The sequence below is a fragment of the Plecotus auritus genome, assembly GCF_963455305.1.
Source record: "Plecotus auritus genome assembly, chromosome: 7".
NCBI lineage: Eukaryota > Metazoa > Chordata > Mammalia > Chiroptera > Vespertilionidae > Plecotus > Plecotus auritus.
The window spans coordinates 97,730,260-97,746,960 of NC_137774.1; the positions used below are offsets into that span (position 1 = coordinate 97,730,260).

The following is a 16,701-nucleotide window of genomic DNA, read 5'->3' on the forward strand; positions in this document are numbered from 1 at the left end:
CTCTTTCTCCATATGTATAACAATTGGGGTTGAACAAATTTCTAGAATTCTTATGTTCCTAGTTATTAAAATTTAAATATTAAAAATTTAATTTGCATGTTATGTATAATGTAATTCATTATTTGAAATATGAATTAAAATAATTTTGCCCAGAAATATATCAACATTAGATTTAGATATTTTTGAAACTGATTAAAAGTAACTTGGCTATTACTAAATCAGATCCACAGAGCCTCTAAGAAGTAAAAGTGCATCTCAGAAAATGTGTATCAAAAAAGCTCGGCTATGTTAGAACTGTCTATGTACTGGGAACATAAAATTCAGAATGAAAAAGTAATGAAAGTGGAGAAAAACCAGGATCTCAAAAGAAAATAAGTTGCTAAATGACCAATTCTTGGTAAGAAAAGAGGTATCAAATGCACTTTGGTGATAAGTAAATCTGCAGCCTCACTTCTAGCACAAAAATGAATCACTAAGCCACAACTCTCAGGCAAGTAAATGCACCTAAAAATTCCAACTGCTACTGGTAGAAAATTTGATTAAGACATTTAAAAAGAGTGGAATTTCCCTGAGATAGTTAAGCTGAATGTCAGCTATAAGCATATTATATACCTTAATTAGGGGGGATGGGGTTTCAGCTCCCCCAAGTCACCAACAGATGGTTATTGAAAGTAATTACTTGATAGGTCCTCTGAAAAATTCAATAAGGAAAAATATGATTGGAGTTTGCAATCTATTTAGAGGAAAGCTGACTAATATACAGTAAACTAGCATGTGAGTTAGCAACTTCAGTGTTCTTATTTGTAAAACGGAGATAATGGTGTCTACCTCCTTCTGTAGGAAAATGAAAGTGTTGATCACATGGCCTATCACACAGCAAGTGCTCTCAATAAATGACAGCTGTCACTACCTAGGAGGCTAGGTTCTAGGTGATGAGTCTTAATGGGTGTTGTTAGAGATGCAGGGGAACAGGGAGAAGTAAGCCATTAGGACACTCTATAGAAAATGTCCTTTGGGACACCTGAACTTCAACAATTTTGAGCAGAGTGACTATTAATCTAAGTTCAAAACAGAAGTTAGACTGGGTTTCTAAAGTGTAACAGTAGACTCTCAATTCCAATAATTACAGGCTGTTGTTGTTCCTTGTGATTAAGCCCCTATATCCCAGTGGTCGGCAAACTCAGTCAACAGAGCGGCAAACCACGGCTCGCGAGCCACAGTTTGCCGACCACTGGGCTACACAAAATGATTTCAAATAGGGAATTATCAAAGTATATCACGGTGATAACGTATCTACCTCCCACTTCAACCTAGTCTTCTGTTACCAAAGCGAGTCTAAGAGCTCAGAGGAAGAGAGTATCTACAATCTCCAGTTGGCCTGGAAATGGCCACTTTGTAGGGGAAAACAAACAAAAAATCTAATAAATAAAAATAAATTTAAAAAGGACGGCCAAAGGGATAAACATCCTAACTGTGGAGATTGTAATAGGCCAAACTTTTTAATAGCATCTCGTTTGTGTGTGTTATGTGACAAGGACCACCCAAGTCCCTAGAAGTGCAGTACTATACCAGTGTGCCCCCTCTGAAAGCTGCTCTGGAAGTTCCAGAAGGGCCGATACCATGTCACAGACATCCTTGTATCCCCCACCATTATTGAACATATAGTAGGTATCCCTTTATTTGTTGAACTGAAATGAATTTGAAACTGGCTGTTCCAAATGAAGTGCTATGTTGGGACCTTGAGCTTCAATGCTTATCATCAACAAAAGTATTTTCCCAACATCTAAAGCATTTTGAGTTAAGAGAATTAGTCCAAATGCTATAGTATGTTTTTCAAACATTCAAAACAATCTCTTTAACTGGATCTCTAGATGACTAGGAGTATGAAGATTTGGATCTCTAGATGACTAGGAGTATGAAGATTTGGAAACTCCGTAGCTGTTGCATAGACTTGAGTCATTCTACTTTGTGTAACTACACAGTTTAAAGTCCTGGGTTCCAGTCTTGCTTGTGTCACTTAACACTCCTGTCACCTATAAACATCTATGAAATGGTGATACGACTATCCACAATATCTCTTCAGAGAAGTAATGCATTATAAAAGAATAATTAAGTGCAAAAGGAAATAGATAACATTTGAGAGTTCATTTTTTTGTTGAACTTGAATTTTTAAAAATATGTTTTTATTGATTTCAGAGAGATGAAGGAAGAGGGATAAAGAGGTAGAAACATCAATGGTGAGAATCATCAATCAGCTGCCTCCTGCACACCCCCCACCAGGGATGGAGCACGCAACACGTGCATGTGCCCACACTGGGAACTGAACTGTGATCACCTGGTTCATGGGTTGACCCTCAACCACTGAGCCACACCTGCCGGGCGAACTTGAATTGTTAGCAGAGTTAGGTTTTTATTTTGGGGTGAGAAAACAAAAGCATTTTGTGAAGGTTATACCGATAGCAAGTTTTCTCCATCATTGATTTGTACAGAAAGAGTAAAGAACATCAGCTTAAGTTGACAATGTTGGGAAGGCCAAGGAGAGAACAGTCAAAGAAAGCGACACTGGACAAGTATATGACCAAAGTCTTTGAAACAATAAATGAAAGCAGCTAATAAAGCTATTCTTCCAAAATTTTAGCCCCAACGTCAACAGACACACAGGTGAAATAAATATGCTTTTATAAACACAAGACTTTATGTGGAACCAGGCTGTGAATTTTACAAATTAGTAAATGCTGAAATAGTGAATGATGGAGATCGAATCTTCAGTAAAATAACTTATCATCTTCTCCAGGCCGAGTGGCTCAGTTGGTTGGAGCATCCTCCCATGCACAAAAAGGTTTTGGGTTCAACTCCCGGTTGCGGGTTTGATTCTCTGGCCAGGGAGTGTACAGGAGGCAACTGATTGTTTCTCTCTCACACTGATGTTTCTCTCTCTTCCAAATCAATAAATCTATCCTAGGGGGGATGATTAAAAAAAAAAGAAAAAAATTATTTATCATCTTTTTATATTAGTATCAAAAGCATTTTTGTTACCTCCAACAGCTTGGTACCATTAAAAACTTGGGCTTATTTAGATATATCATAATATATATCGTATTCAGATATTTATCTTAACATCATTTAATTATGATAAGCAAATACCGAAAGATTCTTTTCCTTCTTAGAGGAATGTCTGGGAATAGCACTCATGTAAATAATCATGCTTCTGGGATTAAAAAAAAAAAAAAAAAAAAAAAAAGCCGTGCAGGCAAAGACAAGTTTCATTACAGAAAGCTAATCCCTGTGACCAAAATATTTGAGTTTTCAGTTTCTTAAACCAGAAGAGCGTGTAAGTCAAACAATGTGCAAATCCTATTATGCACATTAATCTTCTAGGAGGAGTCACAACCCAATATTTGGGGTGTTTTATTAGACATTCATTGTACTCCTCGATGCAGCTCCTACACCCTCTCTCTCAAAAAAAGTATATAACAAGTTTGTGTTAAGTATCCAAACAAAGGCAGGCAGCCTTGGAGGGGGAAGATAAAGCATATTTCATGTTTTCCACTATTTTCCACTCCCTTGAGGGGAAAAGAGTGAGGGACTGGGGAAAGACACCCTCAAAGTCTAAATCCAATGACACATCCCTGTGAAATTAACGACCAGTCACATCCACAAGACAGCTGCATCTTCCCCCGCGCCATGAAGAAGTAGGACAAGTGAAATAAATGTCAGTACTCTGTTTCTCGACAGGGCTTAGAGATCTGCATGGGTTCCGCAGACCTCCCTGGGGACTCGAAAAACACCAATCTTACTTTCGGCTCCAAGAATTCACATCCCCACCGGACTGCAAGCTACAGTACCTTCCCAAAATGCTGCCGTGCCTTTTCTCTACGACAGAACCGGAGGAAAAGAGAGATCGGGCGCCCAGAGAGCGTTCAAGCCTCAAGCCCGTCCGCGTAAAAGTTCCCCAAACTCTTTCCACCCCAAACTCGCCCCTGGCACGGAGGCTGGGGCAGCGCGCGTTCCCCCGCCGGGGCCGGGGCCGGAGCCAGGGCCGGGGCCCGGGCGGCTGAGCATACTCACTGGGCTGAGCCCACTTTGCTCTCCCTCTTCCCGAGCACTTTGGCAGGCTTGGCGTCGTCCACATCTTGCTGTAGTTCGGTCATCGGGGCCGCGTCCGGAGGGCACCTTCAGCCCTCCGCGCGCCTCCGTCCCGCCTCCGGGTCCTCCTCCCGCGGCTGCCGCCCTCGGGGGCGCAGGCCCAGCGCGCCGCCCCGCGCCTCCCCCGCGCCCGCCGCCCCGCGCGCATCCAGGCCGGGCCAGGGCTGCCGGCCGCCAACCTGGACACGTTCGAGCGGCCGCGATTGGTCCGAGCGAGCGGGGAAGAGCCGCGAGGGAGGGAAAGGGAGGGCCGAGGCGAAGGACAGCCTCCTTCCCCACCCCAGGGGCGGAGGGAAAGAAAAAGGAAACCTGTTGAACTAGTCTTTCTTGGGGAGGAAGCTAATTGGCCAAGCAGGTGAGACATTTGCCTAGGAAGGCACCATGCTCTGTATTTAAGTTCTTGATGAGAGGGGCTTTTTAAAACCCGCACTGTAACTAGGGGACTGAAAAGGGACCAGCCCGCTGTAGACACAGGAAATGGATACGACTGAGTGAGGCTCTCACACAGATGCGCTGTGTGGGCTGGCTATGTCCTGGCCTAAATTATTCACATAGGATATTGCCTCGACGAGGAGCGCTTCCCAGGGCCTTAAACAATAGATTAGTTCAATAGCAAAGGTAATAAGAGGTGGTCGCCTTCAGTGGTTGTCTGGTGGACCATTCCTAGTTCTGTGGGGGAGAAGCTTCCATCTAAAGCTCCCAACAACTTATTTTTTATGCACCCAGCCAATACAATGAATGCCTCTTCTTCCCGCCTCTTGGTGAGGTTTTGACTTGCTGGTTTTGTCTGAAGCACCATTTATTCATTGAGCAAATTTTTGAGAGCTACAACGTTCCAGGCATTCTTCTAAACATTCCCTTATATAGCAAATAACTTATGTGTTGTTGGTTTTCACATCTGTTACAGAGTAGCTGAGGGTAAGAATAACTTGTTGGAAGCCCAACTTTAAAACAATTGTAAGTGGCAATAGTAGAGCATGACATGGCTGGGGGGAAATATTAACTCTTTGCTCTGGTGCTGCAGTCCTTCGTTTTTCTTTGAAAATTAATTTTAGACTTAAGAGTAATTATAAAGACTATGCAACCATAGTGTTTACATAAATGTACATATGTGTGTGAGCATAAAAGAAAAACCAGCCCTTCTAAATAACCTCAAATGTTTCGGAGATGCGTGTCCTTCAAAACTTATCAATACGTTTTCTCATTTCCTCTCTATTTACTAGCTTATATCATTAGAAAACAGAAGTATATTTTTATAGCCTCCTTTCTCCAAAATTCATTCTTGCAACACTTGAAAAATAAGTGAATGAAAATGTTTACGTAAAAATTCTACAAATATTCTATGTTTTCCTGTTTTTTTCTTTGTTTGGTTGGTTGGTTTGGTTTTTTGCTTCCCAACCACTGAGCCCCTCCTGCAGGAGCCCATCTGGGCCGGCTGGGTAAGGCTCTGGAAGCTTGGAGTCCATGCTCTCCAGTACCCATTGCAGGCTTTTCCTGGGAACATTATGCCTTCAGCCTCCACATCCTTTCTCTAGCTCCACCCCCTCCTCAGGATGGGGGTGGGCTTGGAGTTTTAGAAGAGGTTGTCACCCTCCCAAACTCTGGGTAGTGACTCTCCTTAACTCTCAGGTGCCCTCCACGCTGTCCCCACTATGGAATTGCTGGTCATAATGGTAGTCCTATGTTTAACCTTTGACAAACCATGGTCAGGCCTCTTTTACTGCATGAGTTAGGGTAAGTGTTCCCCAGCATGGGCTTACAGCTCAATTAATGAGCGCTTAAATTGCCCTGAAACCTGTTCTTTGGTGTATGGGATGAGGACTTCAATAGTACGATCTTAAGTGAGAAAGGAGGGGAAGGGTGGGGAGTAGGAAGTAGCCTGTGGGGAAAGAGCAGATAGTCCTTTCCTAGAGTGGGGAGGAGTTAGAAAGGGGCAAGTGAAGTGCATTATTTTACATAGTGACATTTGCCTAAAATTAAAGGACATTGTGAACCAGCTTCCTAATTTGTTTATTCTTGGGGTTATTATACAATAAAATGGAGTGCAGTATTTAAAAGGCAGCAGCAGGCAAACGGTAAGAGAAACTTCATTGTAGTGTGAGAAAATAGAGACTGAACATTATGTCTAAAATATATTTTCGGAGGCTCTTTGATTTTGCTCCAATAAAAAAAAACCTTTGCCTTTCTTCCTCCAAGCCTACGGGAACATAATTTCTTATTTCTAATATCAAAAGTAGTCCCAGCTGATATTTTCTTGCAGTTATTGAAGCAGACTAGTAGAAAATGCATGCCTAAACCATCGCTTTTCAGGAGGTAGGAGCTTTCTTTTAATAGCTTAAAATATTGATCCAATACTGATCTCTTTTTAAGATTGATCAGATATGCTATACATCTGTCCATAGTCCCAGTGGCAGAGTTCAAATATGAGTTTGGAGATTTGAGTGGAGCTAAGGTTGTAATGTATAGTTAAGTAGTTACCTAATTTATGACACGTGGCAGATTATGTACTTATCTATAATAAAAGCATAATATGCTAATTAGACCGGATGTCCTTCCAGACAACCTTCTGGACGAAGCTGGGACTGCGAAGGAAGCCTGGGTCCCGGGTGCCTGCCAGTGGCCAGAGGGAAGCCGGTGCCGGCAGCCAGGGGAAGGAAGGCCTACTCTTGCATGAATTTTGTGCATTGGACCTCTAGTTAGCCAATATAAGTGCAGTAAAGTGTTGTCACATGCCTATACTGGTAATGCATATTGTCTGAGGACATGTTTGAGAAGATGATGCTCTTATCAAGATGGAACCTGGAAAGCTCAGTAATAGTTTAACTATGCATAATATTTCATACATTAATGTCATAAGTCAAAGAATTCCAGGAACACTCATCACATTATCCCTGTTTACAAATTAAGGTCAATATCCAAAGGAGGAAATGGGAAAAAATTGAGAGTTCAGAAGATAGCCATATATGGTAACACTGAAGAACTTAATTACAAAACTTTTAAAAAAATTGTAAGAATGAAAGTTGAGAAACATTACATGAAGGGGACCTTTATTGAATGATTTCTGTCAAATGTGAACGCAAGTTTCCCAATGAATAAACATTGGGATGGGATTCCATAAGACTATGGAAACTTTGAAAACAATACTTTAAAAAAAGCAAATAGGCCCTAGCCAGTTTTGCTCAGTGGATAGAGCATCAGCCTGAAGACTGAAGGGCCCTGGGTTCAATTCTGGTCAAGGGCACATGCCTGGGTTACTGGCTCAGTTCACAGTAGGGGGCGTGCAGGAGGCAGCCGATCAATGATTCTCTCTCATCATTGATGTTTCTATCTTTCTCCCTGTCCCTTCCTCTCTGAAATCAATACAAAATCTACTTAAAAAAGCAAATAGAATAGTTCTGCACCACTTTTTTCCAAGCCAAGTTATACTGCAGATGGGGAAATCTGAAACATGAACTCTTTCTCCGTCCAGGGAAGAGGCAAGAACTAAGCTTAGCACCTGTGTTGGGAAGAATAGGCAAGATGGCAAGGGCTTACTGGTCTAGGGGCAGATGGTAGTTGGGAAACACTAGAATAAGTCTGATTCTGTGAGAAAGCAGAAGCAATACAAACTCTTCTAGTTCAATATGTATTTTTTTAAAAATTAAATAAATGATGGCATATAAACAGTAAGTTAAAATCTACCCCTAAGTTTTAAAATATGTTTATTTTCTGTGTGGTGAATGTCATAGATCATAATATGTGAAGTGGAGAGGCCTCTGAGACCATTCAGTAGTGTGATTTTTCCCCACCAGATTCTGAGGGAATCCAGGGCTCTTTGAGCTAGTGAGGGCAAGAGCTGCGTTTGAGATAAGGTCTTTGGACTCCACTGCCTACCTCTACCACTACTCCAGTATACTAACTGCTTCAGTTAGACACCTTCCGTTCTGTTTTAGTTTCTACATGAGGGTAGGGGAAAGGATTGCCTGCCACACACTAAACAAAATTTAAAAATCCAATCCTCACTGTCATTCTTCAGAAACGAGCCTGAGCTTCAGAGAGCTTAGTGACTTGACTAAAATTACAGCGTCCCATGAGGATGAAGACCCAGCTTTCCTGACTTCTAAGGGGGTGCTTGTAGGAGTGTAAGAGAGTGAAGAGAACAAAGCCAGGTTTGTTAATGTCAGAGACAAATGACTTATAGGGGAGAGAGGTGTGTGTGTGTGTGTGTGTGTGTGTGTGTGTGTGTGTGGAGGGGGAGAGCCCGGGACCCTCAGATACATACATCACGTTATTAGGGAAGGAAGTGGTTGAACATAGAGCTGTCTTCGGAGCTGCATTTTGGCAGTTATCTATTGCTGCATAACTAACCACTTCAAGGCTTGGTGGCCTAAAACAATAATTTTTTTCTTTCTCATGGTGCGATGAATTGATGGGGCTCGGCTGGGTGGTTCTTCCTTGGGAGTCGCCCATGCAGTAGCCGCCAGATGGCAGCCTGGGTGGGAGTCATTTGAAGACTCAGCTGAGCTGGATGTGCACTCCTCTCTCCGGTGCTTCGGCTGGGATGGCTGGAAGAGCTGGGCACTAGCTGAGCATTTCAGTCTCTCCGCTGGCTAGATTCGGCTTCCTTACAGCATGGTGGGCTCAGTGTAATTAGACCTTTTACTTGGTGTCTGGCTTCCTACACAGCATGTGTTCCATGCAAGACTTTCTGTGAGGTAGATGTGGGCATCGGGCAGCTTCACCTCTGTTGCATTCTGTTGGTCACGGGTGAGCCACTGGGCCAGCCCAGGCTCAAGGCAAGGTGTGAATACAGGAGTGTAGTTCACTGGGGACCGTCGCTGGAGCCCAGCTATCACAGTGCAAGTAATAGATTCGGCCCTCTGACTATAGCTATTTGTCATGGGGCATGCGAGTCCATGGGCATTTTCTAGCAGCTCTGTTCTAAATGCATGAGATACAGAAGTGAACAAAACAGACAACCCATTCTGCAATGACTCTTACGTTCTAGAAGGAGAGAGCAAACATGTAATAAGCAAGCACAGAACACAGTTTCAACAGATGAGAGACCTAAGGAAAATAAAACAGAAAGCCAGGGAGAGGGAGGAAGTCCAGTTTTACACAGGAAGGCGAGGGAGGCCTTTTCGAGAGGTGACACCTTGGCTGAGACTTGAAAGAGGGGAAGGAAGAAGCCACGTGAGGTGTGATCACAGGGCTTGCCAGCCAGAGGGAAGAGGGTGGAGAACTCGAGGCAGGACTGAGCTTGGCATACCCTTGGGGCAGCAAGACGGCCCCTGTTCTCCACTGTGCCTGGAGTATGAGGAGGGAAGAGAAGGTTGGTGGGAGATGGTCTCACAGAGCTGTTATCTTTGTCCGTTTGATTATTATCTGTCCTCTCTTACAAGAATGGGATCTTCGCAGAAACAAGGGGCATGTCTGTCATGTGCACCGCAGTGCTGGTTCATGTTAGACGCTTAGGAAATATTTGTTGAAAGAATGAATGAGTGTGTCGTTGGGTGGTTTTTTCCAACCACTGCTTCTCAACTACACTCCCCTGGAACTCTAGTTGACCTGAGATATTCTAGTGTTGAATGCGATTGGTCTTTTTTTGTGACTTGCAGGGGAAAGGAAAAGAGTGAATGAAAAAGAAATATAACTCACATGCCTTCACCCCCACCCCACCAACTAAAAAAAGGAAATCTTTGGCTCATGCTCCTTGTCACTTGTCTGCTAGCTGACTGCAAGCGCTTGAGACAGGTCAGCGAGTCCCATGACTCCCAGACGGTCTAGCTTCGGAGCACATCCAAGAATCACTGTTTATAATCCACAGGCAACAATTTAGAGTTATGGGACCTCTCGTGGTTTCTTAGAGCAGCAGGCATACAGTTACTTCCTTTCCTTGTTTTGGGAATTAATGATCACATCGCCCGATGAGGACTGGTCTTTCTCCTCACACCCTGGTTAGGCACGTTCTGTGTTCCTCCCTGTGGGATGTTTTGACAATGCTGTCGGCGCAGTGCAATCAGCACAATGTTTCGAAGCAGTTACAGTCGTAGTCAAGAATTGTTAAAGTAGTTTCTGCATGTGACAGTTTTCTTTATATCACGCATTGCATACTTTTTATTGTTTTTTTTCTGATTTTTCATTCGTTTTTACGTATTTTCATTTTATTACTCCTTCTTGACAGTTCCTATTAGCGTGTTGTTACCTTTTCTTCCAATCTGTCCTCTATGTAGCACTGTTCATTGGTGAAAATTATCCAATAAATAAGCTGGCAAAGAAGGAGCATAGAAGGGAATGCAGAAAACACCCCAGGCAAAGAAAGTTTTTCTATTTCTCGAAAGTAGCTTCACAAACTTTTGGCTGAATCATAAATATATCCTTCATTTGAGACAAACTGAACAGCTTGTCCATGCTTCCTTTCTTACCTCCCTCCCTCCCTCCCTCCCTCCCTCCCTCCCTTCCTTCCTCTCTCCCTTTCTGCCTCCCTCTATTCATCCCTCCTTCCATCCCTCCCTCCCTTCCTCTCTCCCTTTCTCCCTCCCTCTATTCATCCCTCCCTCCATCCCTCTATTCATCCCTCCCTCCCTCCTTCTCTCCCTTCCTCCCTCCCTCCCTCGCTCCTTCCCTCCATCCCTCTATTCATCCCTCCTTCCATCCCTTCCTCTCTCCCTCCCTCCCTTCCTTTCTCCCTCCCTCTCTCCCTCCCTCTATTCATCCCTCTCTCCATCCCTCTATTCATCCCTCTCTCCATCCCTCTATTCATCACTCCTTCCCTCCCTCCCTCCCTCCCTCCCTCCCTCTCTCCTTCCCCCTTCCCTTCCCTTCCCTTCACTTCCCCCTTCTCCTTCCTTCCTTCCTTCCTTCCTTCCTTCCTTCCTTCCTTCCTTCCTTCCAATTAACATTTTTTGTTTGTTTTTGTTCTTTGATGCCTACTGTGTACCAGGCTATATTCTGAGTGATGGAGCTATAAAAATAAATAAGCACCTGCTTGCTCTAAGTGAGTTTTCAATCCAGTGAGAGAGATTTCAATGGACAGATATTCACAAAACATACGTACAAAGAACTTTCACATTCATATGTCACAACCAAATACTTGGACCAAGTGACATCATGATGTTAAGTGATGGGAAGGGGCAGGAGATGGCCCTGTGATGCTTCATGTTCTTCTGTTTTGGATCAAACACAAGCCATCCCCCCTTCACCCCCGCACCCCCTCACCAATCTGCACAACTTGTTGAAAGGCCCTAGACGGAAAGTCAGGAGAACTGGGCTCTAGTCCAAGCACTGTGCTTTGTGCTGGAATGTGAGTCTATTAATGGAATACAGCACTTAAGCAGCAGAATGCTGGCCTCAAGGAAAAGACCCTAGAGCTCATGGGCACAGCAATATAACTTTCTGCCTTACGTAGACTAGCTATAAGGATGAAGAAAAGCACCCCAACTTTTTACACAGAAATGTTACATCTACCGAATTGCAAAATGGAGATTGTAAATGAATTTTATGTGGAGAAAGTAATTATTAAAATAGATTCACTTGCGAAGCTAAGTGCATTTACCCCCTCCCGAGCTTTGTGCTTCTTTGGGTTAGTTCCTACTTTAAAAGGCAAACCAGATGTACACAGAATGTTTCCCTGTGTGTTAAGATCATGAACCAATTAAAAATCAGAATTTAATTTTTATTAGTAGTCAGTCAAAGACATGAAGTTAAAAGTTCATCTTTCCTCCATACCAAAAATATATATAATAAGTTCTTCAATAAGACACATAGTGAGGGAGATTCAGAGGTTAAAAATGCTTGGTCCCCGCCCCGTGCCCCCCCTCCACCCACACACAAAGGTAAAGAAATGCCTGGTCCTGTGGAATCCCAGGTCCCCAGATTTTGAGAAAATATTGTACACATTTGTAATAGACAGTGTGAAGGAGATGAGAGCTGGTGGGAACAGACTTGGTTCCTAGCTTCTTAGATGAAACCCCTACGTGGTCCTACTGTCTCTGCTTTTCTGCCCTTGTCCCAGGCACTGCCCGTGATATCCTCTCAGCAAACAGCTCTTGTCTGAGCTTGCCGAGTGACTTGTCTTGGCAATAGAAGAGTGTGGAGAGCGCCTGGGAAGCCACATGGGCATTCTTTAATTATTGTCAGCTGAACCCAAGGCGACAGGCAAAGCCGCGTCTTGGATACACATTTACCAAAAAGGCAGATGTGTTATCAGCACTGACTCTTACCTTTACCCAGGTGTCGGGGAGTGGGCTTTGATATGTAAATCCAGTCAAGTACCAGGAATGCTCGGGCCTACTCAAGAATGCAAATAATCTCTTTGTCTTGACTTTTGGTGAAACTTCCTGGTATTTGGGGTATAAAATAAACATGCTGTATTGGCTCTGGGTCACTGTCTCTCCAGTAGAAGAGGGCAGTGGTCCCACCCAGTCCCAGCTTTTTCCTTCTATCTCTGTGTCTTGTCTCTTTCTTTTATTTCTCAATCCCCAGCCCCTCTACTTGAAGAACCAGATCATCTCTCTTTCCATGCTGGACGCAGAAAAGAGAGACCCCGTCAGAAGAGCCCTGACCTGGGAGGGATGGGGTGGGGAGTAGGATAAGGGAATCCTAATATGCATCTTACTACCCTCTCTAAGCCTTAATTTCCTCATGTCAGAAAAAGAAAGGAACAGCAGTAGTATCTATTGTACAGGGGAATTTAAAGAGCTAATGTACATAAAGGAATTAGTACAGCATGCCAGGTAATAGTAAGCACTCAGTTCATATAAACTGTTGATTACCATCATCACATTAATATCGACCGGAATAATATTTTAACAAATGGAGGGTATTGCCCTCCCTTAGTTCATCAGCCCTCATTATTTAATGGCAACACAGTGTGTAGAGTGATATGTGTCACATGCTTGAGGGAGTTACTAAAGCTATAGAAGGTGGAACCTCTGTAGTGGACCCACTGAGTCAGCTGCAGGCTGATGTCACAAGCTAAGGCTGCAAATTCAGAACGGTGGCGCTGATATGTTTAACTTGCTAGATCTCGGCTACAATCTCTCCTGCGTCCTTGGCTTTTCTCCTCTCAGATGCGTTTGCCACTGTAAAAGCTGTAGCTTGGCTAACAAAGGAGTCACTGAACCTCTTTAGCCAAAGCTGGTTAAACAATGTATTCTGAGTTAATAAACTAAGAGAAAAAAGAAACAGAACACCTACTTCCATACAGGTTTTAATCTCTTTTTTCCTCTTGGATATCAATACGATTACTGTCCCTTTACTTGCTCTTTTCTATGAATATACATCTTACTAGCTCTGTCTTAATCTTTGATAATAAATTAAATGATGACAACCGTTTTTGGAGAGGACTTTTTCTACCCACTTTCATTCACATGTTTACTTCAGCATGTAACATTACAAAGTTTTTAACTCTGAACTATGCACTTTTTGCATAACCTATTAACTATTGAAAGCTCCCTAAGCCATATCAGTCATGGCTTATGAATAAGTAGAATGTGTCTTCCCCTCTGGGTCTCCAGTTTATCATGTGACTGTTTAATGAAGCTGTTGACTTGTATAATTAAAAGGATCAAGAGAAACACCCAGTATCCTAATTTATAAAAAGCCAGGGTCCCCAACATCCAAAACGACTGAATGGATGACAGAATGCCAGGCTGCCCGCACAGCCGGCTCGGGTGGGCACAGACTGGTGAGAGGGCTGAACTGCTGACCTCTCAGTCCCTCCTGGGTTGCGGGCGTCGTGGCGACTCAGCACTGACTGCCGCCGCCAAGGCGGGTGCGATGTGATTGGTCGGGGGGCCCCGCCATCGCCCCATGATCGCCCCACAGAGGAAGGCCCAGGCTACCTGGCCAGCAGCAGTGGGCAGGGCCTCCCTCTGCAGGGCGATCAATCTTGGGGATCCCGGACTGCGAGAGGGCTCAGGCTGGGCTGAAGGACCCCCACCCCCAAGTGCACAAATTTTGTTCACCAGGCCTCTAGTTTTAACATAAAATAGATGTATTGCAAATTAGAAACTTCCAGATATTTTAGAAGATATTTCATACTCTCATATATTCTTTTATTTTTCAATCTATCTCCAAAGTGTGCTCTACTAATATGTAGCCAGCCACACAGTGATCTAAGGTTTAGGTGAGTTCAAGAAAAAAAGAAAAGGGAGAGAGATACTAAAATTAATTGAGTGCCTTCATGCGCCAGGCACTGCATCTGGCATAGATTATTTACTCTGTATAATAGCACTCTGAGGATTGGCTCAGTGCATCAATGAAGAAACAAAGGTTCAGGAAAGGTAAACAACTTTCCCAAGCTCACACAGCTATTAATTACTTCTGTTGTGTTGTTTTCTGAAGCTTGTTCTTTTTTGTGCTCTCTCATGATGTCACAAGAGGTGAATTCCTAAGTGATTAAAAATTTTAAAGGGGAGAAACCAAGATGGCGGCATAGGTAAGCACCTAAACTGCTGCCTCACACAACAATTTCAAAACTACAACTAAAAGACAGAACGGACACCATCCAGAACCACAGGAAAGCTGGCTGAGTGGAAATTCTACAACTAGAAGGAAAGAGAAAAGCTCACAGAGAATTGGAGGTACGGCAAAGGGTCTTTGTGGGCGCAGAGAGGAAGGGCGGCTGAGAGCCTGGCTGACTTTCTCTGACGGGAGGGGGAAGGAAGCCCCCGACTGCACTGAACCCCAGTCCGACTGCACTGAACCCTAGTTCCGGGCGAAACCCCGTGGACCCAGGCTCATACAGGGGGAGTCTGGACTGTCAGGTAGAGAGAAAGGCACCCGGAGACTCGGAGACCCTGGGGAGACCCGGGGGAGCCTTGGCGGGCAGGGGTCTGGAGGCGCGTGCACCAGTGTGCACAAAGACTGTGGAGGTTGCCATAGGCTTTCCCTAGCAGAAGGGAGTCAGAAGGTCCTGACTGCACTGAACCCCAGTTCTGACTGCACTGAACCCCAGTTCCAGGCAAGCCCCTGGGGACCCATGCTCTTACGGGGGGGAATCTGGACTCTCGGGCAGAGACTCGGGAGCCGGGGAAGGCAGAAATCTGGAGGCATGTGCACAAGGGCAAGGCTGATGGGAAGCCAAGACTGTCTGCTCCGCCCTGAGACTCCGCCCCATCCAAGCTGAGCACAGAGGCTTTGCAATTTGGCAAGTCTAATCCTATAAGGCTGTCTCCAGCACCGAACTTCTCCCAGCGTAGACACAGCTGATCCTCACAGCCAACTGGCCTGGAGGTCAATTCCTCCCAGTGATACCAACAACAATCAAAACTTAACTACAACAAGGCTGTACACACAGTCCACAAAGGGGTGCACCAAGAGTATCCACCTCAGGTTAACTGGGGAGGCCGACCCACTGGGCCATATAGGAAACCTAGCACACAAAGCTACCCTACCAACTCAGGAAAGCAGTGAAAATGTGGCGACAAAGAAACAGATCACAAACGAAAGAAATGGAGGAAAACAAACGACTGGATATAGAATTCAAAACCACGGTTATAAGGCTTTTCAAGAATATCCTAGAAAAGGCCGATAAATATAACGAGACCCCCCTCGAAGATATGAAAAAGGACCAACTAGAAATTAAACATACACTGACTGAAATAAAAAATATTATACAGAGACCCAAAAACAGACTAGAGGAACACAAGAATCAAGTCAAAGAATTGAAATACAAAGAAGCAAAAAACACTCAACCAAAAAAGCAAAAAGCAAAAAAAAAAAAAAATCCAAAAAGTTGAAGATAGTGTAAGAAGCCTCTGGGACAACTTCAAGTGTACCAACATCAGAATTATGGGGTGCCAGAAGAAGAGAGAGAGCAAGATACTGAAAACCTATTTGAAGAAATAAGGACAGAAAACTTCCCCCACCTGGTGAAAGAAATAGACTTACAAGTCCAGGAAGCGCACAGAACCCCAAACAAAAGGAATCCAAAGAGGACCACACCAAGACACATCATAATTAAAATGCCAAGAGCAAAAGACAAAGAGAGAATATTAAAAGAAGCAAGAGAAAAACAGTTAATTACCTACAAGGGAGCACCCATATGATTGTCAGCTGATTTCTCAACAGAAACTATGCAGGCCAGACGGGAGTGGCAAGAAATTTTCAAAGTGATGAATAGCAAGAACCTACAACCAAGATTACTCTACCCAGCAAAGCTATCATTCAGAATTGAAGGGCAGATAAAGAGCTTCACAGATAAGAAAAAGCTAAAGGAGTTCATCACCACCAAACCAGTTTTATATGAAATGCTGAAAGGTATTCTTAAAGAAGAGGAAGAAGAAAAAAGTAAAGATAAAAATTATGAACAACAAATACATATCTATCAACAAGTGAACCTAAAAATCAAGTGAATTAAAAACCTGAAGAACAGAATAATCTGGTGAATATAATAGAATCAGGGGCATAGAAAGAGAGTGGACTGATAATTCTCAGGGGGAAAGGGGTATGGGGGGTTCAGGAAGAGACTGGACAAAAATCATACACCTATGGATGAGGTCAGTGGGGGAGAGGTAAAGGCAGAAGTGGGGGTGGGAACCGGGTGGAGGGGAGCTATGGGGGGAAAAAGGA

The 16,701-nt window shown here is 43.8% G+C and overlaps 1 protein-coding gene across 4 annotated transcripts in view; it reads right to left on the reverse strand.

Annotated features, from left to right (window-relative positions):
- Positions 1-16,701, reverse strand: part of GRAMD2B (GRAM domain containing 2B) — a 110,686-nt gene that overhangs the window by 64,998 nt on the left and 28,987 nt on the right. For 2 of the 4 annotated variants that reach the window (XM_080677579.1, XM_080677578.1), the window contains exon 1: positions 4,069-4,269. The exons of 1 other annotated variant lie outside the window; for it this stretch is intronic. In XM_080677579.1, the coding sequence (XP_080533705.1) occupies positions 4,069-4,151 (83 nt within the window). In that variant the 5' untranslated portion in view covers positions 4,152-4,269. Of the gene's footprint in view, positions 1-4,068; positions 4,270-16,701 lie in introns of those variants that run through there. One more of the 4 variants, XM_080677580.1, reaches the window with a different exon arrangement.